The sequence below is a fragment of the Scedosporium apiospermum genome (assembly GCF_000732125.1).
Source record: "Scedosporium apiospermum strain IHEM 14462 chromosome Unknown SEQ_SAPIO_0099, whole genome shotgun sequence".
NCBI classification, from domain to species: domain Eukaryota; kingdom Fungi; phylum Ascomycota; class Sordariomycetes; order Microascales; family Microascaceae; genus Scedosporium; species Scedosporium apiospermum.
In genome coordinates this window covers 835,678-862,128 of record NW_015971800.1, presented here as the reverse complement: position 1 = coordinate 862,128, position 26,451 = coordinate 835,678, and the positions used below count along the sequence as shown (strand labels likewise).

Sequence of the window (26,451 nt, the reverse complement as noted above, 5' to 3'; positions counted from 1 at the left end):
GCAGACCTTAAGCAGTTCTTACAGACGCTGGGAGAAGTGCGACGTTCATACACAGAGGTCGAAGAACATATAGAAGTTAGCTATCGCTCTTAGCGTTTGATACCTCTTTACTATAGCCCCCTGCTCCTCGCACTTGTGTAAGCAGTACTAGACAACTCGAGAATAGCAAGAATAGCGTGCTTCATTAACTCTCGCTTAGATTACTCCTTACTATCGCGGTGCCTTTCTCTTGAATTGCTTATAAGTCATCAATAGCTATCTATAGACTACGAGGAATTAGACTTTAGCTTTAGTTAATATTATGTCAATAAGATACCACAATTGCAGAGGGGGAACAACAGGAGCACCATTGCGTGCGCCAGCCACATCTATTGGTAAAGCCCACCGTCGCCTAGATTGTAACTCGGCATTTAGTAGACAAGCAGTCAATCCTTCTATTCAGGATCAATACTAGATAGTATCATAGTGAAGCCGAGATTTTTGATCATTAGCATTAAAGAATCATCACTCTTGCTTTGGACGTGGTGGGCGGCAAAGGGTCAAGAACATCAACATTGCCAACTTTTCAATAATATTTCACAAGGCCCCCACACAGAGATAAGTCTGCGACCACATCCCAGTGCAGCCTGACTTGATTGCTAGGTTCCATTTGTACAGGTTCGCCAGGGTGACCCTGTACTTAGTCTGAATCGAAGCGCATGTCTGACCTGGCTGGACGAAATGGAACTTCTTGCAGTTGGTCACCATGCCGCTTTGGATCGGCGTAGGGGCCTGAACTCCATTTCCGGGGTTCGTCGGAGTTGGGGCGTACCCAAGAACAGATAGACAGGCGTACGCGCTTCCCCACAATCCTGCGCAGTTGCTGCCGGCTTTGGGATTCCACTTGAGGAAATCAGCGAGCGTGATACGGTTGTCAGCGACAATTTTAGTCCAGGTGTCGCCGGGTTTGACCCAATAGAACTTGTCACAGTTTTTCACGATGTCTGGCTGGGTGGGAGTAGGTGTCTGGATGCCGTTGCCGGGATTGGTGGGCGAGGGCTCGTGGCCGATGATGGACACGCAAGCGTAAGCGTCAGCCCAGAGTCCCGCGCAGTTTGTGCCAGCCCTAGGATTCCACTTCAGGAACTGGATGAGGGAGATACCATTCTTTCCGGCGATGGAGGAGCAGTCGTTGCCCGATTGTACGTAGTAGAACTTGTCATAGTGGCTGAGGAAACGTGTGGGGTGGGTTGCGTGGGCTGGAAGTCGGCGGCGATCACTACTCACGATCCTTCCTTGTGAGAATAGCTAAGCGAACTTGGATCAACCATCAAAAGCCCCGCAAAGACTAATCCATGACGGGCATCACATCCGGAAGGCATGGAACTTTGGAGATTCCGAATGAACTCTGTAGTTCCCCACGAGGTCTGTGATTGATTAGACAGCAATAGCATTCAAGTCATCTCTCTCCGAGATCTTCCGCCTTCACAACAGCCAATAACCCACTCCGAACACTAAAAAAGTCTTCCGCCCCGAGCGCTGTCTTTCGTAGGATTCGCGTTCAGGTAGCTAGCTCGGCTGCGTACGGCGTAGGACTTCTCATCGGTACATTGGCCTTCTCGCTCTACTTTGTGCTTTCCGTATAACATGAGAATATTTTCTGACCCATCCTTTTTGACGCTAATCTCCTTGAAGCACAAGTGGGCTCTATATCAAAATTTTCTGTTACCAAGATGGACGGACAAGCTCGCCTTGTCTCCCTGCCCCCGCCGTGCCCTGCAGCCCATGGTGACATCGTCGCACTCGAATGTTTGAGTATTGGTTACGACGTTAACGGTGTGGGCGGGGCTATAGGTTTCACAAAGTCGGGGACCTTTGTTTGCGCGTGCCGTTGTTTTATGCCTTTCGGGGAGCCAGCCGCTGTTGCAGCCGTGCTAATTTCCGAAGATGGAACCGTGGGGGTGCAGCCTGTGAGATGGGGTTCCGCGAAGGATTGAGGTGAGTCAAACCTGATCTAATATTTGAAGATGCGTCGAACGTGTGAGAAGTTTGGTTTACTTCGTAGGCTTGGATGCATCCATAATTTGATTGACTATGTCGACGACTCAACTATGGGCATGTTAATGTAATGAGGCACCTCGCTCTATTTTCCAGTTTCACTATTTCAGTTACGACTGATATTAACGACAAGAGCTCTCTCTTCTCGCGATGGGAGAGAGGTTTTTTGTTCGTAGATGTATTTCACCAACGTAGTCCGCAAATACTAAGAATAAAGTCTAGCAGTCTGCCCAGTTTACGCGAATTCAATTACTCTCCTCGGGCAACGTCACTTCTTCCGCCCACGCCGTATCACCACGACCGACACTGCCGCCGAAGAGCTCAATCTTGCGCAGTAGTTCCGGCGTCGCCCACACGTACCACTCTAGCTCGCTCACGTTCACCGAGGCCCCGTCGTAAGGACCGGCGTCCACTCCCAGGTCTTCCTGAAAAGACAACTCGTCGTCCATATCAGCGCTTTTGTAGTCATTTGTTGGTTCTAGGTCCGCCTAGATGTATTCACGCTGCTCTACTCTGAGCCACTCGAGATTTATTCCTTTTTCCGCGGCTTTCTTTTCAAGGTGGTCGATATAGAAGGGGTTTAAAGCCTGCTTCGCAGCCCACCAAATGTTCCCAGTCACCTCTGTACAGAGACGGAGATACAAGTCGGAATAGTTGCAGAAGATACACGCAACGATAATCTGCTCCTTCATCTCTGGTACACGCCCAAAAAGGATATAGAGAGTACTGTCCTTGGGTCTGAGCGGCCACCAGATGAGGTATGGTTTCGGCTTTCCTGCGGGCCAACCCAGGTGAAATTCTTCGTAATCATTGACCATGATGCGCCGTGCAGAGATGGCTTTTCGAATGTTGTCGAGGTTCTCGGTAGACTCGAGTGCCTGGACGCGGGTGGAGTTGGACTCGATCTCAGATGCCCACCACCGTGCAAACATAGTATGATGGTAGATTCCTCGAATCACACAGGCAAGTTCTACCTCATCCACCAGTCTCGGTCGAGCGAGGCGCGCGTAACGATCGATATTGCCCTCGTAGGCAGCCATTTGGACGAGGATGTCCTTTTTCATAGTAGGGAGGTCAGGGGGAAGTGGTTCGTAGAGTAATTTGACCTCGGCAGGTGTCAGTCGGTGGTATTCGGTGCGCCCCTCGACATTATCTAGACCGAGCCGCCGGTCCTCCTCGACACACGGAAGAATAAAAACTTCGTCCTTGGGATGTTCCTGATATACCTCGAGCTCAATGCGTCCCTCAAGCCTCCACCGCACATCTGTATCGCCGTTCGAGCAAGCCGGACTGACAGGATTCTCGGCGTTGATTGTGAGAGTATAGTCGTCCATAACAGAATAACGCACGGGTGCTGCCATGATAGACTCGTAAATAGCACGGCTATTCTCCGCCGGACTCTCCCGGGCCTCTTCCGCAATAGGTACCTCCGGCAAGATGTCCAGCTCCGCGTATAGCGTAGAATATCCCGTCGCAGCACAGGCGTGACCCACTTGATAGCACATGTACGGACAACTCGCCACCAACTCGCGATATGTCTGCTCCGTTGCGAAGTCAGGGTATCAGATGCAGTATGGCCGGAATTCCTCCGCCTCCTCGTCGGGCTTGAGCTCGGACAACTTATTGCTCATAATCAGCCTGGCATTGCGGGCTCGCGCGAGTTGGCTATCGCGCGAGCACAGCTCCGTTACTGCCTGGCTGATGGCAAAGTCGTAATGGCATCGAATACCGCGGATAAGGCATGCACGGGCGTTGAAATGACAAGTGAGGCGATCTTGCACGCGCTCGCCTCGCATGGCGGCGAGGCATTGTTCGTAGGTAGCCTTCCAGTTGTCATCTGGCAGGCGTATCATGTTGTGTGGCAATGTGTTTGGCGTGTTGTGTTTGGCTGTTGACTCTCGGCCAGTAAAATGCAGATAGATATCCCAGAGGGGAGCAGGTTTGCAGAATTGGAACTAGATGCTCTGGGTGCCTAGGGTGAGTCTTAAGGTGGGGGAAAGATAGTACGAAGTACCCATACTTCAGTGTGACAAACGGATTCAGATCATGCATCAGCGCTGAGCTCTCTGCATGGAGGGTGGGTTACATGGGCCCGTAGGTGAGTTCAAGGAATCACACCACCAGGGGAAGGTAGCAAGCGGAATAGCATCCCGAATTGGAATCTCAGGATGCCAAGGATGACTGGGATCTTGGTTGATCATCTTGCGCGATGTGGAGCGTCCCGTGCCGTAGTGGACCAGGCCAATCTTTTTTTAAAGGAGTCATTGATCAAGTTAATGTTGCATGCAGCGCAAAATGAGGCAAATTACACTTTCGGCATGGGACACTATTTTGTCCAGATCACACTAAGGTTGCATGCGTTGCGGCTTGTATCTCCTACGAAGTAGTGCCTTTCTGAAATAAGTTCTGATACGCTTCTAATGTGCTGTGGCTTCTTACGGACCTGGCGTACCGATATTCACACTCCACAGCAGTAGAGTGAAGAAATGCCCGAAGTTGCTATTCCCACACCGAAATGGTGTATGTTGGTTGATTTCCATCTGCAAAAGTCCGTCTAGATCTCCCCGCCATTGCAAAGAGCTGGGAGCTCTTGGCCACTTGATGCATTAGATGGTACACTAAACTGGGGCACTTCCTCACTTGGGACAGACTCTCATCTATTCAAGAGACCTGCGGATTGTGCTTTGTGTGAGTCTCTGATCGATACGGCGTGAAAGGGGTTGATAGTCTTGGGAAACCGAACCCTAAAGAACGGCGCACTTGCAGAGAAGGCATTTTCACTATTGGCAATTCCGTCAATAACTCCAAAAAGATAGACATCATTACTTTCCCATGGATCGGGGAGCCATGATGTAGCATAGTATTGTAAGATGGCGTTTGCCAGCCCGTTGAAGATGCTTATCTTTCCCGCAGTGGGCAGTCTCGGCGCTCGAACATCATGAAGCATCCCGCCAAGCCAGGATGCCAGGCTCCGTCGACGACGATGTCTTCCCCTCCAGAATCAAGCGGTCGCCCGCCCTGGGTTGGCATTAACATTCAAGCGTGGGCGAGTGAGCAGAAGTAGAGCGGGGCTCCACCTACTGGCGCTGTGGAGTGATTTGTTAGAAGCCATTTGACTGTGTGTATTGAAGCGGCGAGCCGAGCCTTGAAGGCTGAACAATCACGGTTCCATGAAGGACTGGAGCGATTTGTCCTTTGGGCACATGAAGTTTCCATCTCTAATGGACATTTGGACCACGTCCTTTCCAAATCCCGAGACCTACGTCTACCGGTGGTGTCGGTCCTCTACGGTCGTGGCAGAGTCGTCCACGATGATCTATTGCCAGCGTGCGGAGACACTCTGTCGAAAGCCCCATTTACTTCCCCGGCGATTCAAGCACTTCAATACCAGTTACAAATGATTTCTTCCACTTCGAATGCTCCTCAGCTTAAGTTGTTACAGTTTCTAGTGCAAGTAGACGTCCGTTAATAGTAAGAATTCTTTAAAGGGCTAGTTCCTACGTATATATGAGTTTGCCTCTCAGAAAAGCTAGTGATTTGTTGACGGCAAAGCTATGTTTTACTCAAAAGCCAGCGGAGGCTCTCTGTAATAATCCGCTAGCCTACCGAGATCATTCTAGGCCTTGGCCGGCCTCAGGCGTGTTGGTTGACCGAAACCAGGGGGGCGGTACACGTAGATTCACCTCGGACGGTTTATCAGCGATTGGGTATACATTCGAAGCATTGAACTTGAATGTTGGTGCGGCGGCAGTGGTGCCTGTGGCGCTCGAGGACGAAGTTCGCGGGATGGTTGGTGTTGTTTCGCCTTGGACCTTGGGCATCACAGATGGGGCTTCTTTTTAGGTTAATTGAGGATGATCAGCTATCGGTGATGGGAAAATCAGAGGCACTCACGCATGGACTTGGGTAATGTGCCGGATGATGGTGAGTGGCCGAGTCCGGAAAGAAGGTCTGTGGTATTCTGTGTTACTTCGACTTGTCCGCCGATTCGAATAGAGGTGAAGATAGAAATTTCACTAACCCATCACGGATCTACGAGGTCGATACTGGCGGCACTTCCTGAGCCCTTTCCTAAGCACATCAGCGTGTTCTTTTAATCGTCGCCTCTCCAAACCAGCTTCTTCAGGCTCCCCGGCTAGGGCTAGGACTGCGGTGTCATCCATGAGGCTGACCATTGCCGGCGTGAAGAGGTCTGGTATAGGGCGTAGAAAGCAACTCTCGATGGCTAAGTGGATAATATTGTCACTAAACGTTTGGAGCGACATCTGACCACCTGGTTAGCAATTGCCGGCGGAAGGGCAACGAAGATGGCAATGAAGCGACAGGGATGGATTGGTACCTCGTAGTACATCTTCATCACGTCAATGATATCGCCCGGTTTGGGCTCAGTACTCTGTGAACTTTCCGGCTCTGGGGAGTCTTGGATACGCTCGGACGTATCAGATTCGCCCACCTCTGTGGGAGATGTAGTGAAGTGTTCCAGGATGTGACAGTCAACTCTTCCAGAAATCCGTTCGTAATACCCTAGGGAAGGAGACATCCTGTAGCCCTCAGCGTAGGGACGCAAGAGCTCCATTAGCTTGTGGTAGAGAGATTTTCTTTGCTCTGTGAAGAACGGATCTATATAGGCTCGTCGGATTGCAGTAGCAGTATCATCGTTTGAGTGGTTGATGTAACGCAAGAGCCTCTCGATGAACTCATGCGTAGTGTCTATGATCAGGCGAAGGTGGAACATGGCAATCTTCTTCCAGGGTTGAGCTTGCTTCTTAAACATGTCAACGATAAGAAGCTCCCGACCTTGATTGATGGAGCCGTACTCCGCCAGAGTCTTGTTGAGGTAAGATTGGGAGGTGACCAGCTTTGGCAATGGGAACTGGTAAACACTGAGTAATGGCTTGAGATGGCTCGGAGCCGACGTCTTTGCGCCATCCAATGTTTGCCCTTGCCCGCCGTTCTCACCCCCGAGGCTGGGATCGGCATCGTTTACAATCCTCAGACTCGCTCCTCTGGTCGACAGAGTAATGCCAAACGCCCAGTTGAGATCCTGTACTTGAGCGCGCAGCTTGTTGGATCGACTGTCGACGCCGCTAAAAAATTTGTCCCCATACAGCCCGTTAAGGGCATCGCGGCATAGGCGCTGGAATTCTGCCGACACGCCAAGCAAGTAGGACCGCGCCTCTGCCGCCGTGGTGCGTGGACTCCCGAGACGTGCTAGCCTTGTCTCTCGTTCGTTTAACTGAGATATGATGTTGCCCATGGCATCGTCCAGTGCCTGATGGATCTGCTCTAGAAGCAACTTGCTGATTTCCTTCCGGAGACATTTGATGCCCCTGTCTTCGTAGGGTATATCGACCCAAGGGCTGCGGTTAAGGATGGAAGTTTCAACAGCATCGCGATTCTTATAGCAGCAATCTTCCTCGTCGCGATGCGCCATATTACACAAAACGTGCCACTCAAGCTCGCTCACGTGGGCGGTTTCACCATTCCTTGTCGGTTTGAAGCATGTTGTTTTGAGGTCGGGCTTGGTGGCGATATGTAGGATCCTATCTTGGGTCAAGCAAAGCTTGGAGGCCAATCGGTCCACGACGGTACCGTGGTAAGAGTGCGCAACGTTTGCTGGACATACGTGCAGTGCGATAGTATTGCTGCGCCTCAAATAGCTTTCCACTAGACCATCAGCTTCCTCGGGGTGTTTCGAATGATTCTCAGCTGTTATTTCTCGGAGATCGGGAACTTCGACAAGCGTGAGAGAGGGAACATCAGGTCCCATGACCTCCACCCTCAAAACACCCCTTGAGAACTTGTCCGTTCTCTGCACTTTCTGCTTAGCCTCCTCAATACGCTTAGACAACATACTTTGACTGAACGGCCTCTTGGTAAACGGCTTGGAATGGTGGTCGCCCGGGTCGCCTTCTGATTCTTCCGAGTCTTTTCCGTCTTCCCCTTCCTCCACTTCCCTCTCTCCATCCTCTCTGTCCTCGCCTTCATCCTCTTCTTCTTCCTCTTCTTCCTCCTTTTCTTCTTCCTCGTCCTCTTCATCTTCCTCGTTTGCTTTTTCTTCTCTCTCTGCCAAATTGATATTCACATCGATTCTGGAGACACTCGAGCGCCGCAGCACAAGCTCCGTTACGAAGCGCGCGCAATTGCTGCCGCCCTCGGTGGATAAACGGATGTGCGTGAGAGCCTCGAGGACGGACGACTTTCCTGAGTCATGGTCGCCTACCACTACAATTTGAGGGAAGTCGAAGTGTATGCCTATGTTGAGGGCGCGAATTGAATCAATTGTGTTGAGGAGGTCTTCGGCTCCTGGGTCGATGAGGGAGGGGAGCGCGGCGAAGTCGAAATCGATGCCGTCCTTCATGACGTTAGACAGGTGGGAATTCGTTCTGGGAAGGCAGATGGATAGTTGGAAAGTTGAGATAAAAACCCGGAACACAGAAACGATGGATAGGCCCTTTATTATGACAGGATGCTTCCCTTCTCCATACTATAAGTTCTGGGGAACCGGGAGGGGCGGGGCTACGACGCGCTGTTGTTTGGATTGTTGGCCAAGCCATGCAGGAATCAGGCGGTTGGTGTGGGTCGCTGTTGGGTCGCCCCTGCATCTGTGTTGGATCGGAGCATCAATTTGAAGATCTTCGGATCAAATCGGCCTGCAGAAGTCGGAGGCTGCGCAGATGCGTGCCTTTCCCAGCTATCCTCCTGTTGGCTAGATTTCGTCCCCTTCGGCTAGAGTGTGAATAATTCATAGCCTGATGCTGCATGACTTTACCTAGAGAAGAGCATGATGATAATTAGTTCGAAGAACCGATCCTGTGGCCTCTGGCCCTTTGAAGAAAGGAAGAAAAATAAGAAATGAATCCCAAGCTTGCTAGCGTTGAATAACATGCCCCCGTCCTATGTGGCCTTTACACCTATTGACTTGTCGCAACACCACACAACATATCCTCTACTCATAGTGTGATCGAGCCGGGCAACACAACCACAAGTCGTAGCGTATAACCCGCTCTTGACAGATGGGCATACAGACGAGAGTGACTCAATGTCGAAAAGGTGCAGTGGTCGTAATGAGGCCACGATAACCTCGCAGGAGCACTCACAATATGATGATCAGTGGAAATCTGCATTGTAAGGATTAACAGACATCGGGGGAGCATAGAATAAGTGAAAATTAAAGGAATAGTATTTGAAGAAAGTATAGGATAAACCGTGCTGAAAATGATCTTTCTAGACAAGGGAAACGATTGATCACCTAAAGTCGAATGCGTTTCCCTCTGCCTCATTCACCCCTCTCCGTCTGTCCTCTGTCTTCCGATATCAACCCTCGTGGGGGTCTTCCTCTTCTTATATATGTGTAAAATGATATTGAGGTTCATGGCCCTGCGGCTCTTTCTCGTAGCCCCCGGCAACTTCCGTGATCGGCTCGGGCGCCGCCTTTGGCCCAGCACACTAACACAATAGCACGTATTTCCATATTATACTAGTAATGCTTTTAGTTTAGTTATAGTATACTTAAAGTATTTCTCAAATATATATATAATAGTCTCTACCGTAAGTGGTTTCCCGATAATGCTATCTAGAGCCCTGCCTATATACAGGAAGAATTCGATAGAGAGAGAAGGAAAAAGGAGTGAGAGCTCGGAGAGATCTCAGAGAGGTTTTGTAACTCTACTAGTTACTAATTCTTAGTGCGTTGAATGGCCGCCCGCGCGCTAGACCGGGCTTCTGCTGTGTGTTACGATCCTAACACAAGGACACGCTAGAGTTCGTAGAGCTAGCGCCGTGGGTGCCTGTTTAATATATAAGTGAGGCAGTCAAGCAGTATCGTCATGGTGTGCGTATTCAAGTGTAGGGTGTAACTGTTACTTGAATTGACTACTGAAGAGTCTGGAAGGACAAACTAGATACGTGGTAGACTTCGTAGCTTATATAGACATGGTTCCTTCCAACTCTTCTTGGCGATCGAAGGCTTGCCACTTCGATCATCCTGCCTAGTCGAACTGATCGAACCGCATCCACCTTATCCCTTCGATTGCTCGTGCTATATGTCACCGGCTGTATGCGGCTGCCCTTACTTTTGCTTTTGCCGGGCGTCACCGCCTTCCGGGGCCTTTAAAAAGGTTGGCCCGCGACACGCCTTACCGCTTTCTGCAGCCCAAATTGCGGCCAGGCCGTGACACCGTGGCGTAGCTTAGTATATCTATATTATTTTTTTTAAATAATTATAAAGTTTATTTTTAATTTTTTATAAATATTTTATAATAATAATTTTTATATTTTAATATTTTAAATATTTTATTTATTAAATATATAATATTTTAAAATTAAATATAATTTATTAAAATAATAATTTAATTAAAAAATTATATTTAAATAAATTATTATATAATAAAAATTATATTTAAAATATAAAATATAATAAAATGTAAAATTATAAAAATTAATAAATATTAAAATTAAGTTAAAATATTATTATATTAATTTTAATTTAATATAATTAAATTTTAATTAATATATATATTTATATTATAATAGGGAAAAAAGTGACAGCGGTGGAAAAGGCGACGTTCTCTCATGGGACCCCGCTTCCTCGTCAATCCAACAATCCAGTTTCTCCTCAAAAAAACTTATCTAAACTTCCACCCGCGATCTACAGGTAGTTCCCACTAATACCTAACTAGTCTGATTCAGTGCCCGCGAATTTTAAGGCCTAATTGAGACAGCTTTACAGGACAGCTATCGACGAACGGTCTTCTACGAGTCTGTAAGGATGAGGCTCATACATGCCAGGACAGGCGAGATCGTCGAATTTCCTAACGAGGAGGTTAAATACATCCCAGAGTATGCGATCTTGTCTCATACCTGGGAAGCTGGTGAGGTCAGCTATCAGGACTATCAGGACTGGCAAGATCAAAAGATCCGGGCCTTTAAGAAAGGCTTCCTGAAAATCAGGTCGACTCGCGAACAGGCAGTGAAAGATAAAATTGACTGGGTTTGGATTGATACCTGCTGTATCAACAAGTGGAACAGCACCGAGCTATCCGAGGCAATCAACTCCATGTTTCGGTGGTACCGTAACGCGAAGAAGTGTTATGCCTATCTTTTCGACGTCCAAAGGGAGGAAACCTTGAGTATCCCGTTGACATTTGAGAAGAGCAAATGGTTTACCCGTGGGTGGACGTTGCAGGAACTCTTGGCACCAAACGACGTGGTTTTCTTTTCCTCTGACTGGACAGAGCTTGGATCGAGAAGGAGCCTATCGCGGGCCATTTCTAAAATCACGGGGATTAGCGAAATAATTCTAGACGGCTACCGCAGTCTGAGTAGTGTTAGCGTCGCCCAGAAGATGTCGTGGGCCTCAGATCGCGTTACGACGAAACCAGAAGATATCGCCTACTGCCTTCTCGGTACTTTTGGTATATCAATGCCACTGCTATACGGAGAAGGAGATCGAGCGTTCCTCAGACTCCAAGAAGAGATCATCAAGGTTTCACCCGACCAAAGTATCCTCGCTTGGGAGAGGTTGCCTTCATGGTGCTGGTGGTTCGACAAGGGCGGAGAGCGTCTAGTGGACTACGAAATGGAGCAGCAAAGTTACAGCAGCAGGAACGAAATTCGATATCCCTTTACAAGGTTGAAGAGCATGTCTGTTGATTCGACAGCCTTGTTACTGCCCCCTCCGGCACCGGATGATAGGACAATCCTGGCTCCGGATCCTGTTAACTTTTTCCGTTCACACGATGTTGAGACCACCGACGCTGGCCGGCTTATGCCGTTTTCGATGACGAATATCGGTCTGTCAATCCGGCTCCATCTCATCCCCATTCAAGGTGACCGGTCGCGGTTTTTTGCCGCTCTCCAGTGTACGTCTGGCGCCTTGGATTCACACCAGCTTTATATCCCTGTAATTCGGACAACGGCGGGATCCTGGGTTCGATCGCGAGAGCCAAAACGGCCCGCCCTCACGGTCAGTGCTAACAAAACATGCGCTGTACCCCCTACTCGAATGCTTTTTGTAACCGGTGATGACGACGACGAGCATGACGAATTTCTCATCTACGGAGGCTTGTCCCCGGGAGAGTGGCTGGCACCCTTTTCCTATGCTTTTTGGCTTTCTCTTCCGTGCGGTGACGATGGCTGGAAACTGTTCCGTAAGTCTAGGAATGTGAGAGAGGACAAGACTTTCGGTCTTTTCAAAGTGGACCAACTACAGGGCGGTAGGGGTCGGGCTGATCTATATTTTGTATTGAAGAAGTACGCGTACTATCGTATATCATTGTTCTTGAAAGAGATGGCCAATGGGAAAATAGAGTGCTCTAAGAAAGAGGCTATGTCGCGGATGTCCGGAAGCAAGGTTCGTGTGGAACGAGATTTAACCTGTTCTGTGCTTTACGGCGACAGCCAGGTGCACTACGTGCGCAATGGCCCAGCACAAGTTCTTCAGATATTTTTTCCCGAGGTTCGGAAGGAACAGCAGGCACGGTTAGAGTCACGAAGAAACCATCAGTGGCGATTGTTCTCGCGTTACTTGAGACGAGCGAGGAGGTAGAGAGAAGTTCGAGGTTCTTTTCTTCTTCTGATGACGGGCTCACTTCAGGACATAGGACATCACCCGCCTCGAGGTTGGCAGGGCCGGGCCCGATAAGATGGGTTACTTATAGTTCACTCTGGTGGGCCGGATGACTGTTTGGGGTCGTTCGATCCATCGGACACTGGCTCCATCTCTGTCTTGTACGCTGGCGACGAAAGCCCGCTAGCTGGCGCTTCTCTTTCAACTAATTGTCGTCAAGAACAATCTTTATGTTTACGACATCCTCACCCTCAGGGGCTCTGAATACTTATTCAAGTCCGTATCCCAAATAAATCCTGGTCACCCGGCTTCGAATCTGCGGCTTATTGCGTCTTCCCCTTGTTCCTTCACATCCCAGATGATGCGCCCTAAAACTAGTGTAGAGTTGACTTGCTTTGCGGATCGCCAGAAATTCCCCGTTTCCCCAGCTGCTACCTAATTTGTTGTATCGCCTTTGAACTTGAGTGATAACAACGCGGGGAGACTTGCGTTGCGATACGATAAGCACCACGTTGAGACACAAGGATACGACCGACGGTAATTATGGGCCAATGAGCGCCCATCTTGCTAGGGCACAGACGACTATGCTGGTAACCTCACCTGTATTGAACCCGCCAGTTGAGGGAGAAAGTCCTCGGACGTGGTGGGATGAAGTCCGCGACTTGGGTTTGAAATCTTCCCATGTTGATTTATAGAAATTTTCAATCAACTACACTGCGGGGTAACGGCGAGTGTTCTAGTATCAGCTCTCTCGCATCTCCATCAACACTCCCTCACACTTTGCGCCAAACGCTGAAACCCCGCTTAAAAGAAAAGGAGGGGAAGGAAACTGGAAAGAAACCATATCGAAACATGTCGGCCAAAATCGCGAAGGGCACCAACTCAGTGAGCCGGGAGTACGGTAAGATCCGCATTTATATCGACAACTCAAACCTATGGATCGAGGGTCAGAAGGCATACGCCAAAAGAGAGCGCCTACAAACCTCATGGGATCCTGTGTGGCGCTTCGACGTCGGCCGCCTCAAGACGATCCTGACGGAACAGTCAGGGCTGCGACGGGAGGAGAGGGACTACACCGTGGAGGTGAGGCTGTATGGGTCAACGCCTCCGCCCGCCGACACCGTCTGGAAGGCTATCGAGTCCCGCAATGTGCAGGTGAGCACCTTTGCGCGGAGCTCATGGACGGGGCGTGAGAAGGAGGTCGATGCCGAGGTGATTGCCGATTCCGTGGACGAGGCGAGGGAGGACTACCCTGCCTGCGTCCCTAGCGTCTTCATCATTGTCTCGGGTGATCGGAACCTGCATAGGGCTGTGCTCAAGATCTCGTAAAAGTACCAGTACTAGGTACATGTTTGGTCGTGGAGGGATGCTCTGGCCCATATTTACAAGGCAAAGGAGGAAGACCGCGTCACGGTGCATTATCTCGATAATTACCTGAACGAGATCGGCTTCCGCGAAACTAGTTTCCGCATCGACCGGAGTGCCATCGATCCACACAGCGTAGTTGTGCTAGACGCTCTCGCAAACGAGATCAATAAGTTCGTCGAGAGCCTAACAATTCCCGTCTACCGGTACGTCATTCCCAGAGACGACAATGCGGACTGGAGAGCTCTGGCCATCATACCAGCCTTCTCCGGGATGTCGTTCACGGATAAAGAGAGGATATTCACGGCGGCATATACCTGCCTCTCAGAAAAACATGAGCTGCGCGTTCTCACGTGGCTGGAGTATAATCAGCGCAGGGCCCAAGATGCTGAAATTGTGGTAGAGACCTCTAATAGTTTTGGGGAGCTACCCGGAGGCGAACTCCCAGAGGATAAAAACCAGGCTGAACCCGAAGCGAATGGTGATCAGGACCCTTTCACCGACATGAACTACCCCTTCAAGAAGAAGAAAGCTCGCCAGAGGAATATCGAGCAGAAATCTCGCCAGCGCTGTGATTGGAGATTGTACTGTCGACGCGAGCTCGACTGCAAGTACGGCTATACGAAGGGCGAGGAGGCATACTTCACGCTTAGTGGGAGCAAGAAGCCAAGAAATTTCAAGCTCTGCAATAACAAGGACTGCATCCGGGGTGCGACTTGCGCCTTTGCGCATGGCGAGGCGGAGTTGTTTTGCCCGACCTGCGGGAAGACGGGCGCTAGACATGAGATGCGGGATTGCCCCGAGAGTGACCGGAACGCACACAAATATTACTAGAATCGCACGAATGGGCATTATGATATAGAATGGGTTAGTGTACTTCGGGGCTTTGATACGAATAGAGTCCTAACATGCCTGCCTGAATTATCTAAACGTATCAATAAATGGGTACTAGAGACGCCGTAGCATTCTTCCACAGACCTTTGGGATATTTTCCTCTTGTCACATTATGAAGTTATTTCAGAGTCATCGGGTTTTCAAATCCTTGTGGACAGTTGTTAATGTCACCGGCACATGTGGAGAAGTTGGGCCTCAGAATGCGGCTGGGCTACTTCAATATCTACCATTGAATACGGAAACAAGAAGGCACCGAGGAGGAGATTCGAGAAACCTGGGGTTGATCTATCTCAAAGTCCTCCTCGGATCTTTTTCCTGATTAGTTTTGCTCTGGCCCGAAATGGTTCCACCGACAACTCTGTTCAGCAACTTCTCGCTCAGAGGAGCAGGACGAGGTGGAGGCTCCTAGCCTGGAACAATCAACCAGACGGCGGGACGATCTCTCTCTGTCCTTGAAACTTTCCCGGTTGAGCTGATGCATCTTATCATCCACGATCTCGACCCGGTATCCCGTCCCTCATTGGCCCTAACCAGCTAGACCAGTCTTCGTATACTCGGCAAGAAAGTTCTAAGGCTATCTGGCCGAGAGCAGCGCTTCAATCGGCTTCAGCGCCTTGAAAGACACGGGATCCTTGAAACTCACATCCTCTGCTCGGCGCGTCGAATCTTTCATCTTCCAATACTCCCTCGATCGAGTATCGCGGATTGCAAGGGGAGCTCTAACCACTGATATTTCCCAGGGTTGGAAAATTTGCACAGGGCATGCGAAGAACGGCCCAATAGACTGTCATGGATTATTATCTCATTCAGCACGGTCTCTGCTATCCTAAGATCGGCACGGCACGGCTTTGGAATCTACCCTAGCACGATACTGGATTCGGTAACCACTTATAACACTCTGAGCTGGAAGAGGCCATGGAGTAAACTTATAAAAAAAAGCGAAAGTTGTGAACGATCACCTAATTCTCCGAGCTGAGATATGGCTTTCTTCGGGGGATCAGGCAGTAAGGACATTAACATCGTGGCAGTCGACCGGGAATAGGCTCTGTTTATGGATAAGCCCTGTAGACTACCATTTCCCATGCAGCGGAGCGATAAAGAGGCAGCAGAAGCGCTTCCCACGATCTTCGATCGATCGTGATTGTGGACGGAAAGTATCCGCGACAACTTACACCAAAAAAAAAAAAAAAAAAAAAAAAAAAAAAAATCCTGGAAAAAGCGAAGCGGAACGACATAAACAAGATTCTGTTTAGCCTTCCCTAAGGCAGTTTGGAGCTGGCGAGGGGAGGAGAGCTACAAAGCCTCAATCAATTTACCGGCACTGCGGATGGAGATAAATCAATCAAAGAGTGAAAGAGGAGAGTTCACAATTTGCCTCGATAATCACCACGATCTCCATCACATTCCCTTCTTGCAATGTGGATCAACCAATATTAGCCTCTTCTTCAATCTCGAGAACGTCTCTTGTTTCCCTCTGATCGGTATCTAAAGATCTCACTCAATATCCAGTCACTTTCGCCAACGCAAAAATACCTTCATATCAATACTAATAAAATCAAATTCTTCTCGAATTTCTTACTTTCTCAACATTCAATATAGCACTACAGTCTTCAGGCGAAGTGTAAACTTCACCAATGGGTTTTGTTCGTTTGGTCGTAATTTAAGATATGAAGAAGAAATGCCGGCGCCAACGCGCGAAGAAGATGAGTTTCGATTAGGTTGACATGTACTCGCGTGCACATGGCAAGTGCAATGACTGTGATGGGGCCTGGGTATTTGACGAACGGAATATTTCTATATTTAGTTTTCCCTACATCCGCGCCACTTTGGAATATCTGTAATTCCAGGTTCTTAAAACACTACTTTCTATTTCCGTCTATACCCCGTGATATTTTCACCTTCCTCTCTAGGACGGCTCTGCAGATGCTGCACGCAGGGCAGTAAAGATGGGCCGTTCACGTCCACTTCCGCTCAGTATTGACGCATCAGTTCGTGCACTTTACAACCCTGGCTTGTTAACATAGGATTGGGGCCGGTGGCTAGTGGCTAGTGGCGAGGATCTGGGTATGTGTTTATGGGCCTTTGATTACGTCTGTTGATTATAGGATGATAGATAACTGTGATTTATCGTCACTGAGCCGGGAGCCGATAACCGCAGAGAAAGCAGGCCGAGCGGCATCTGACCCATTGCTGCAATAAAGTTGAACAACTGGCCACTGTTTATGAGCTTACGAGCTTGGGGAGCGCACAGGAAAGGACAGGTAAAACGATCCTAATCCACCCCACCCCTGGGAACACCATACGCTGAAAGAGCAGCATACGTGCTCGCTTAGCACCTATCTGCCGTCCCAATTCGGGCCCCTTACATGAAGGGTTTACCGCCTCCCCGACTCCCCCATCCCCATGATATGTACCTAGTGATTTATGTTGTCATCCGCACATCTAAATTTCTTCTATCTATACTTCGTCTTATGTCAATCATCCAGCAACAGTAACACAAAAGTCTTGGCCGTCGGAGGATGTATGCCGGTCAACAGAAGGAATAGTGTATTATGTAGCGCCTGACTGACCGGAGAACTGCGGTGGACTTCTGTGCCGCTCAGAGATATTTTGCCGTTATATCTACGAATATCTACCCCAAGCGAGGAATCATACTCGCCTGAGAATATAGAGCGTCGTATGCGCTCGTATATAATGAGCCAGATACCATTCGAATGACAACCAATACCACAGTAGCTTTATTCAGCCCCTCGTCAAATTTAAAGTGGAGTGAATAATATTGTCAAGGTTCTGCAGGTCCACGAAGATGGAAGACCAAGTCAGGCCGCAATACCTCGGTACCGACGCCAAAATTGACCAGCCACGAGGGATTGCACTTGACCCTAACAAGAGGGGGGAGTCCTCCAAGCATATGGTATTTGATGTTTTCCGCCCGATTTTCCAAAATTCAGACGCATCATTACTTGCAAGCCCAATCGGCAGAGTAATACGAAGTATACAATGCCCACTTCGATCCAGGGTTTATTATAGCTAGCCACTTAGAGTTTGATTGGCAATACTTGATGAATCTGTTAACTCGCTTTTGGCTTAACTGTAGTTTCTATTCTTTCTCGTAACTTTCAATGTGCTTTCCCCGATTTGATCTTCAACTGTGAAAAAAACATCCAGGTAAGATCTTGAAGACACAGATCTCTCTAAAAAGATGGGAAATGCCACTTGGTTGCAGCTGCTTATGTCGGAATGTTCCGATGCAACATTGCTCCACAATAGACGACGTCTGCTCGCTTCACGATCCAATTGGTCCTCCACTCCTGACGTCCCTCCGTGTTGCTGGATATGGTTGATTAGGCCAATGTCGGATAATAATAGCAGCCCCCGCTCTGAAAACAAACCCGGATATATCAGATGGAAGGCCCAGAAGTGGCCCAAGCCAAACCCAGTCAGATGGGCTGTGGACAAACACGGGTCGAGATGAATATCGCACATTGTTGTTTGTGTAACGAGACCATGAAAGTCTCCGGCTTGGCCGAGGAGAGATTCCGGCCTGGTCTTTTGCTCCGTAGCCTACTCACAGGGCCTCAGATTTCCAAGCTCTTCTTGCGGGGTACCTGCATTGCATGCTGCAGCCGTTGTTATTATGTCTTGCCACAACTCATCTCAGCCCTACTTAATCGAAGCGATTGTGGGTTGCATTCTAATCTGTCCCCAGCCGGGCCACCTGATCAGTCCACCATTTCGTTTTTACTAATGCTTGGCAGATTAGTTTGTCCTACCCTTTGTCCTAATCTTGTGGGTGTCAACATCTACTATTATTAGAAGTGCGATAATCCACCTTCCTAATCCAGAGACCCTCTCAAATTGTCCGAGGAGAGCAACCCATATCCGGGCACGGCTGGAATCCTTCTCAACCCCCTCATTTTTACGCCTCGATGCTCTAGATTATCATGCCCTCCTACCCGCCAGGGGCAACAGCGGGAAGTCCAGGAGAGGGGTTACTTGATGTAGTCTCCTTCTGGCCCCCAAGACCGTACCTTGCCTTTCCCGGCAGGCCAGAGGCAATCCATAAGGAATTTATGGTACGCGTGCGGCCTGCAAAATCTAATTAAGCCCGGGTCGTCACTCACCACCCATTTGTCTTTTGTTGCGCACGAGATATTATGCCACACACTTTGCCCTTCTTCACTTGATCATAACCCGCAAGTGAGAGATATTCTCTCATCAGGCCGTTTAATCAGGTACCTTTATGGAGCGGAATTATTTGAAATTTATCACAGTCATCTCCAAATTTCCTCAATTGCCCATGTGTCCCCGTAAATTAGTCAAAGACCGAGAGCCGTGGATAACCTGGACGGTGCAATATGGATAAACGTGCGGCTTACGTCGAGAACGTCATCGCAGCTTAGATTGAGATCCTAAGGGCTTATTGGTCAATCGGAATCGCCTGTCGGGTGATCGACGGCTCGGATTTCTAGAACGCCCTCGCCATGTCTCCCTTCGTTCGGCTAGGACTGCCAAGCAACACCAACAAATACCATCAATGCAATAACATTGGACGGAAATCCTCCAGTCACGGTGCAGCGGGCCAATTCTTTCGTCACCCACCTGTTCCCCTGCATTCGCAGTCACATTTTTCATGACCGAGTACACCACGTGTGAGGTGGTGGATTACAATTCTCTACGAAGCCAGTTCCTCCGCACATTGGGTTACTTCCCGCGTGGGTTGTGAACACCGTTATCCCCCAAGAGTCCTTTGTGTATGCACCCTTGACTTCACTGGTGAGTGTCGTGCCTCGTCCTCCCCTCCCTTTTCTTCACCCATGCTTAACTCCCGCCATAGACAGACCATCTATACTCCCCGCTCAACAGCACGAGCCGTGTGGGTGGGTCCGACAGCCTGACCTACTACGTGCACGCATTTCTCTTGTATCCCGAAGGAGTGTTCCACAGGAACCACTACAAGACTTCATGCTATGCTCATGATAGATGGGACATATATTGAATCTCGCTGTGGAATTTCCGTTCTGGGCTTCATGTCTTCTCCGCTTCTCCACTAGTCCACCTATACCCTCTACTACATCGTATGAGCCGGGGATTTCATGAATGGTGGGTGGGTGGAAGTCAGGCACAGAGCATATTCTTCCCCTCATTCAAGAGGATAATGAAAATTTGACATTGCATCCTTTCTAAGAATAGATCGGAGAGAAAACTAACTCGGTAAACAGGATCAGTCGTACCAGGATCGTTCGGAAGATAACCCTCTTCTCGTTCCCCACGAACTCCTATAAAGAGGGGTGTTCTCTCCCTCGATCCCGGTCTTCTTGTTTTCTCTTTTCGGTATCATCATCAAGCACCAGAACAGTATCCCCAGTCATCCACCCATATTTCCAACACACTCTAAATACACAGCCTGATTCTCTGAAACTCCAACCCTCATCATGCATTACAAAACTGCCCTCGCTCTCTTCCTCGGCGTTGCTGCTGCCGCCCCCAAGGCCCAGCTTAACGCACCTCAGGTCTCTGAAGGCCCCTCCAGCATCAAGATCAACGGTGTCTCTCTCCTCGGGACCGGCTGCCCTGCTGGTACCGCCGATGTCCAGGTTGACGCCACCGGCGAGCTCTTCGAGGCCACCTTCTCGGCCTACGAGGTCCTCACTGGTCCCGGCACTAGGGCCTCCGACTGGCGAAAGAACTGCAAGCTTACCTTGAATCTTGAGTTTGACCGCGGCTTCCAGTACGTCTTGCCCCGTTTTATAGTCGAGACTAGATGCTCTCTTTTTCTCCTCGTTTTGCCTTCTAACACTGGAACAGATTTTCTATCATGGCCACCGACATGATCGGCTACGCCGAGATCCCTGCCGGTGCCCACGGGACCTGCAAGAACACCTTCTCTTTCACCGGCCAGACCTCCTCTGGCGGCATTGACAAGGTCGACTTCGACCTTGGCCTCGATGGCCACTACAGCGGCGACTTTGACCTCCACGCCGACCCGGGCATTTTCTCGTGGTCTCCGTGCGACGGCAGCACGGCCATCCTCAACTTGAACACTCAGTGCTCCATCAGCCCCACGAGCGAGAGTGCCCTCATTGCAGTATGTCCCTTCCAGAAATCCGGTTGCCCCAGCGCCGACTGCCGGGCTTGGCTCCAGGAAGTGAAGAGTAGGTGGGGTGGTCGTGCTAAAACTGGGAAACAGGTCGATCATGTCTCCGGAAAACTCACCATTCAGTTCCGTCTCGCTTGGAGGCCTTGCCCCAACTTCCGGGGATAGAGGCATTTATTTGATGGGTAGAAGTCACCTGCTCTCTAAGAAGAAGGCTTGGCCGACACTTCTGAGAGATGCCAGGTGAGATTAACTCGAGGGATCTGCTGAATTCCTCAGTTGTTGGAGACTTTTTTTTTGTGGGAATACTAGTCTGGATTGACATCATCATCAACATATCTGGAGCAAAGAGGAGGGATTCTTTGGAGGAAGGCATCGGGCTTGTTTTCGTTTATTACTCGCATTTCTTCTCGGTATATATTGACTCTGATTCTTCATCCATTCGCTTATGAAGGTATTATACTTGCCTTTTTGTACATAGTTTTAGCCTGGCCTCGGTCAGGCATGCATATGCATTGATTATATAACACTTTATATCCCATAAGATCTCCTCGCCTATGACATTGGACTAGATCCGGACACACATAAAGAAAGCTACCTTCTCAAGTAAATTATCTTGGTGTCAGTTTGGGTTTCCACGCCTTATCTCCGATGGAGACGGGGCAATACCATTACTTCCAATCAACTTCGCGTGTTTGATCTAATTATCACTCAACCTTCATGGTTCCCCGGGGGATCGACTCTGCAATTGGAAAGGATAACCAGGAAAGCAAGCTACCTCGTGAAACCCGATAGGTACTTGGACACATGGAAGCTTCGTCGCTAACGGTCATCCTCTGGCTGGCGTGAAAGCATGGAAGATTCATGTGCGAGGCATCCGAGCCGGTGACGAACAGGAAGAAACACAGCGAAGAAGTCCCTCGTCTCTCATTTCCGGTGCTTTTGTGATTCAGAGCAACAGTGTCCGTCCTAAAGCCGTTAAGGGACATGGATGTTCATCGAAATCCTGCGCTGTGGTTGAAGGGATCTCGAGGATAGGTTGTTTCTGGGGTTCTCTGGAATTTATCAAATCCTCTCTCTCGACCGCAGATTAATATAGATTTACGCTACCTCATAAGGCATGTCACCGTCGGCACGACCCAGAGCGTATGAACCACGGAAACTAGTCGTTTGGGATCCGAGCATGGAGCTGTCCCAGTCCCCAGCACGTCGCAGGGGAGCCAAAGATGTGATAGGACTGTAATGCTTCCCGAATCTTGCCCTCGGGAGCGGCAGGACTCTCGCCGCCTTAACAGGCGCTAAACCGCCGCTAAGCAGGACGGGCACAGGGTGGCCACCGGGTGCCCCACGAACATGGTTTGCTTAGCCCAATAGATGAGGTCTCTATCGCGAAACCTTGACAACCTCTGGGAAGCCACAGAGGTCTTTTGCTAAAATAACTAGCCGTGAGCTGGTTTGGCTAGGTCCGCGAGGGATCCGAGTTTTGCTGTCGTTTGGCCTTAGGCTGCAGCCAAAAGTCAGATTGGAAAACAAACCGCTGTTATAAGGTGTATACTTAAGACTCTCGCTTAATTTTGTAGGAAATGACGTTAATAATTCCTCTTTTATCTTTCTAAAACCTAGATATAGGTCTTAGAGAAGTAAATTTATGCTTATCTAGCAAATCTGGTATATGATGAATTTAATGAAGCCTGAGTCAATTAGTGAGGCCTTTGCTTCTAATAAATTCCGGCAATCTTGGGTGGGCTGGGTGGGTGAGGCCGTAATTCCTCTCGGTTTTTGCTTATATAATAATAATAAATTCCGACAGCTCTTTGGGGACGTTCCGGCGCTGGCGACGGCGGTCTCATTCCTGTACTAAGAAATAGTAGGCGGGGTCCTCACGTGACACGCGACACCAGTATCAGCTCCACAAACTTTTCCTGTAGCTGCCCTCAACTGATAGACCACCTTTCATTCCTCAACAAACTTTTCGACCTTGATTACTCACGCCCTTGATCTCGAACGCCAATTGGTACAATTACGCACCATATGCTCCCTTGGTCTCATCGATCCCATTGATTTCATCGGCCTTGAAAACGCAACGAACGCAACGAACGCCACTTATTTCAACATGGCCGAGAAAAAGGCGGACGCCCCGGCAGCTGGCATGCTCTGGGGGGGCAGGTTCACAGGTTCGAATGTCTCGGGAAACAAGCTTCGGATGCAGTATACTGACCTCACGGTGCGCAGGTGCGATTGATCCTCTCATGCTTAAGTACAATGCCTCCATCCAGTACGACAAGGCTCTTTACAAAGAAGATATCCTTGGATCGATTGCTTTTGCCAGGGCCAACTCAAAGGCTGGCATCATCAGCGAAGACGAATTTCAGGCGATTGAGCGTGGTTTGCTCCAAGTGATGGAAGAATGGAAGCAGGGAACTTTCGCTATCATGCCGAATGACGAAGATGTGAGAGGCCACCCAATTCTACTCAACTTCTCGAGGCTAACACAAAGGCCCAGATTCATACAGCAAACGAACGTCGCTTAGGAGAGGTCATCGGCAAGGACATCGCGGGTAAGCTGCACACAGGCCGCAGCCGCAACGAGCAAGTTGTCTGTGATATGCGCATGTGGCTACGCGATCGGATCCGCGAAATCGACAGCCAACTCGTTGCATTCCTCATAACCCTACTCACACGTGCCGAGTCTGAAATGTAAGCCTAGCCCCACCTCTGGCCAAAAGCGGCCCCCTGCTGACCGACAACCTCAGCGACTACATCATGCCTGGATACACCCACCTCCAACGCGCGCAGCCCGTGCGATGGGCCCAATGGCTGATGTCACATGCCGCTGCGTTCAAGCAGGATCTCGAGCGGTTGCGCCAAGTTTTCGAAAGGGTCAATCTAAGTCCACTTGGTTGTGGCGCTTTGGCCGGCAATCCATTTCGAATCGATCGAAACATGATAGCTGAGGAGCTTGGTTTTAGTGGAATAACCTTGAACTCCATGAATACTTCGGCCGACCGCGATTTCCTACTCGACTTCCTGGTCTGGAATTCGATTTTCACCAACCACGTCAGCAGGTGGGCTGAGGACCTCATCATATATTCGACATCTGAGTTCGGTTTCGTGCGGCTGGCCGACGCCTATTGTACAGGGAGCTCTTTAATGCCGAACAAATTCAACGGGGACTCGTTAGAGCTTTTGCGCGGCAAGTCAGGGCGTGCTTTCGGTCAAATGGCTGGGATGATGATGGTGAGTCCTCATATTAACATCTGAGCCAGTTGCCTTGGCTTTGAGGGTGACCGGGAGTGTATTGAAAGTAGCTACTAACTATTCACTTGGAGACTGTGAAATCGTTGCCATCTTGCTATAATAAAGATCTCCAGGAAGGGTGGGGGCCTATGCTGGATTCGGTTCAGACTGTGTCGGATAGTCTAGGCATAGCCAATGGGGTCATTGCTACCTTGAAGGTGCGGCCAGAGCGGATGGAGGCTGCTCTGGACAAAACGATGCTAGCCACTGATGTCGCAGAGTGGTTGGTGAGGAAGGGATGTCCGTTCAGAGAGGCTCACCACATCGCTGGACGCGTCGTTGCGCAGTCTGAAAAGCTGGAAGTTCCGATGGACAAGCTGACCCTTGAGCAACTGGAAGCTATTGATTCTCGGTTCACAGCAGACATTGCGGAGGCATTCGAATATGAAACAAGTGTCGAGGCGAAAACGTCTAAAGGCGGTACCAGTCGATCAAGCGTGCTGGAGCAGATCCAGGTACTCAGGGCTATATTAGATTAGGGGTTTGCCTGGTGCAGGATGCGGCCGGAGCAAGGGAATCTGGGACGGACATCACGAATAGCACGCTTCATTCTGTGGAAAAATATATGATTCAAGAGCGACGCTCTTGAAAGAACCAAAAAGTTCCAAAAATGACACAATGTTATTAGAGAACTCGAACAGGACAACCGCCGGGCGAGCCGGACATGGGAGGAGTCGTTGTCGATCAATAAACGTTTAGTCTTGAAGGCATCTTCCTATGAATGGTTGAGTTCTTGAGAATCGGCAGTCAAGACGCCGACTTGCTGCCGATAGGAATACGCAGAGGATGTTTGTCTAAACGAGCCATTGTAAGTAGTAGTCACTAGCTATGTCTACTATAGCTCCCGGGATATTTCATACAGGACCAACTGCAACCCCATCTCGTTGCCATGTCTCTTGAGAGCTCAAACGCACGAGGTGGAACCACAGCTCTATTAGCCGCGTCAGTTTGCTATGCAATTACCACAAGGCGATTCAAGCCTATTAAGGGGGGAATTTAAAGGGCCTCCAACACTGGAAAAGCAATACCTGTAAGTTATCTACTTGCCTAGCTTATCTTGCTTCTACAATCATTTGAGCTCTATTAAGCATAAAGTTTATCTTTACAGTGTCTTGATGTCCCATGTCCTCTATTGAGAAAGAATTAAGGCAGTTAGATTCTAAAACGACTCCTAGATAATGAGCACTAGCAACCGTAAATTAATTTCACAGCAACAAAGACAGAGGAAGTAGAAACCATATATATTGTACATGGGGTCTAGAAACTAACCCCAGCAAGTTTGGGCCATTTTTGGCATTGCGGCAACTTTAACCGGGGTGGCAGATTGAGGCTCCCAACACTGCCACAGCCAGCAGGCCAAGCACACCCACCACACACCTACCGCACACCCACCGCACACCCACTGCACAGGTTAAAGCAGCAGCAGCACCGGCCCTCTCACGAAGAAGGAAATGGGCGAGGGCAAGATTCGGGCAGCATTCTAGTCTGTAGTCTTAGACTAAAGTACTGAAGGCCATGAAACTTGTCTAGTGGGCTTTCTCGGGAGGAGGAAAAGGCAAAGGGACGGTAATCAAATGTAATTAGCTTTCTTCAATACTCCTAGCCCACTGCTGACCCCTAAGAGAGGGTTCACCGGTTCATATTACTCCACAGATAGTTAGTATGACAAGAAGGGAGGTCCTAAGTGTTTAACTTGAAACCGTTGACATCAATGGGTTCCGCCGCATTCATTCGGCCAGGTAGCTAGATGGTAGGAGTACCTTAATCCAGTGCCTCTGGAGGCAACTAACAGATCTCTGTCAAAAATTGGCCCAAATCCCCACAGCGGACGCCAACCACGCTGAAAGCCCAGCTCTGGGGACAATGTTGATGTGTAGGTTTTATCGCCGTATCTAGACGATTTTGGCATCGAGCTACTCACGATGATAGAACCAGGATCGTTGTGAGCAGCTCCCCTGCTGCGAGGAAGCAAGCGCGAAGATATTGTCCGAATTCTACGACGTGGAGTTTCGGAAGACCAGCCAGCCTCACCTGAGGCGGCTATCGAAAAGCCAACGCCATCGAAAAGCCAACGCCAACATTGAGAACTCCAAATGAGCCTATACCTAAAACGAAGCAGAAGAAGCGGAAGAAATCTGCCCTCATAAAAGACCTAGGAGTTTCGAGAGAGTGCATCATATCAACTCCTATT

General features: G+C 49.4%; 6 protein-coding genes and 1 pseudogene across 6 annotated transcripts; 4 read left to right on the top strand and 3 right to left on the bottom strand.

The window, feature by feature from the left end:
* Nucleotides 1-576: 576 nt before the first annotated feature.
* SAPIO_CDS5685 (uncharacterized protein) lies at nt 577-3,542 on the bottom strand (the record flags this gene model as incomplete). The annotated part of the gene is made up of 5 exons (XM_016787961.1): nt 577-1,207; nt 1,267-1,406; nt 1,566-1,684; nt 2,291-2,462; nt 2,550-3,542. 5 exons carry the CDS (start codon nt 3,540-3,542, stop codon nt 577-579), a joined length of 2,055 nt encoding a protein of 684 aa, XP_016642276.1.
* Nucleotides 3,543-3,599: 57 nt separating this feature from the next.
* SAPIO_CDS5684 lies at nt 3,600-3,890 on the bottom strand (annotated as a pseudogene; the record flags this gene model as incomplete).
* A 1,758-nt stretch (nt 3,891-5,648) lies between these two features.
* SAPIO_CDS5683 (uncharacterized protein) lies at nt 5,649-8,398 on the bottom strand (the record flags this gene model as incomplete). The annotated part of the gene is made up of 4 exons (XM_016787960.1): nt 5,649-5,872; nt 5,932-5,988; nt 6,059-6,302; nt 6,377-8,398. 4 exons carry the CDS (start codon nt 8,396-8,398, stop codon nt 5,649-5,651), a joined length of 2,547 nt encoding a protein of 848 aa, XP_016642275.1.
* Nucleotides 8,399-10,807: 2,409 nt separating this feature from the next.
* SAPIO_CDS5682 (uncharacterized protein) lies at nt 10,808-12,258 on the top strand (the record flags this gene model as incomplete). The annotated part of the gene is made up of 2 exons (XM_016787959.1): nt 10,808-12,188; nt 12,251-12,258. 2 exons carry the CDS (start codon nt 10,808-10,810, stop codon nt 12,256-12,258), a joined length of 1,389 nt encoding a protein of 462 aa, XP_016642274.1.
* A 1,201-nt stretch (nt 12,259-13,459) lies between these two features.
* SAPIO_CDS5681 (Uncharacterized protein) lies at nt 13,460-14,806 on the top strand (the record flags this gene model as incomplete). The annotated part of the gene is made up of 2 exons (XM_016787958.1): nt 13,460-13,867; nt 13,952-14,806. 2 exons carry the CDS (start codon nt 13,460-13,462, stop codon nt 14,804-14,806), a joined length of 1,263 nt encoding a protein of 420 aa, XP_016642273.1.
* A 5,495-nt stretch (nt 14,807-20,301) lies between these two features.
* Nucleotides 20,302-21,131, top strand: SAPIO_CDS5680 (uncharacterized protein; the record flags this gene model as incomplete). Its single annotated transcript, XM_016787957.1, has 3 exons — nt 20,302-20,597; nt 20,675-20,954; nt 21,057-21,131. The coding sequence occupies 3 exons, from the start codon at nt 20,302-20,304 to the stop codon at nt 21,129-21,131; spliced, it is 651 nt and encodes a 216-aa protein (XP_016642272.1).
* A 1,945-nt stretch (nt 21,132-23,076) lies between these two features.
* SAPIO_CDS5679 (uncharacterized protein) lies at nt 23,077-24,739 on the top strand (the record flags this gene model as incomplete). Its single annotated transcript, XM_016787956.1, has 6 exons — nt 23,077-23,137; nt 23,196-23,413; nt 23,467-23,660; nt 23,717-23,853; nt 23,914-24,096; nt 24,327-24,739. The coding sequence occupies 6 exons, from the start codon at nt 23,077-23,079 to the stop codon at nt 24,737-24,739; spliced, it is 1,206 nt and encodes a 401-aa protein (XP_016642271.1).
* Nucleotides 24,740-26,451: the final 1,712 nt, after the last annotated feature.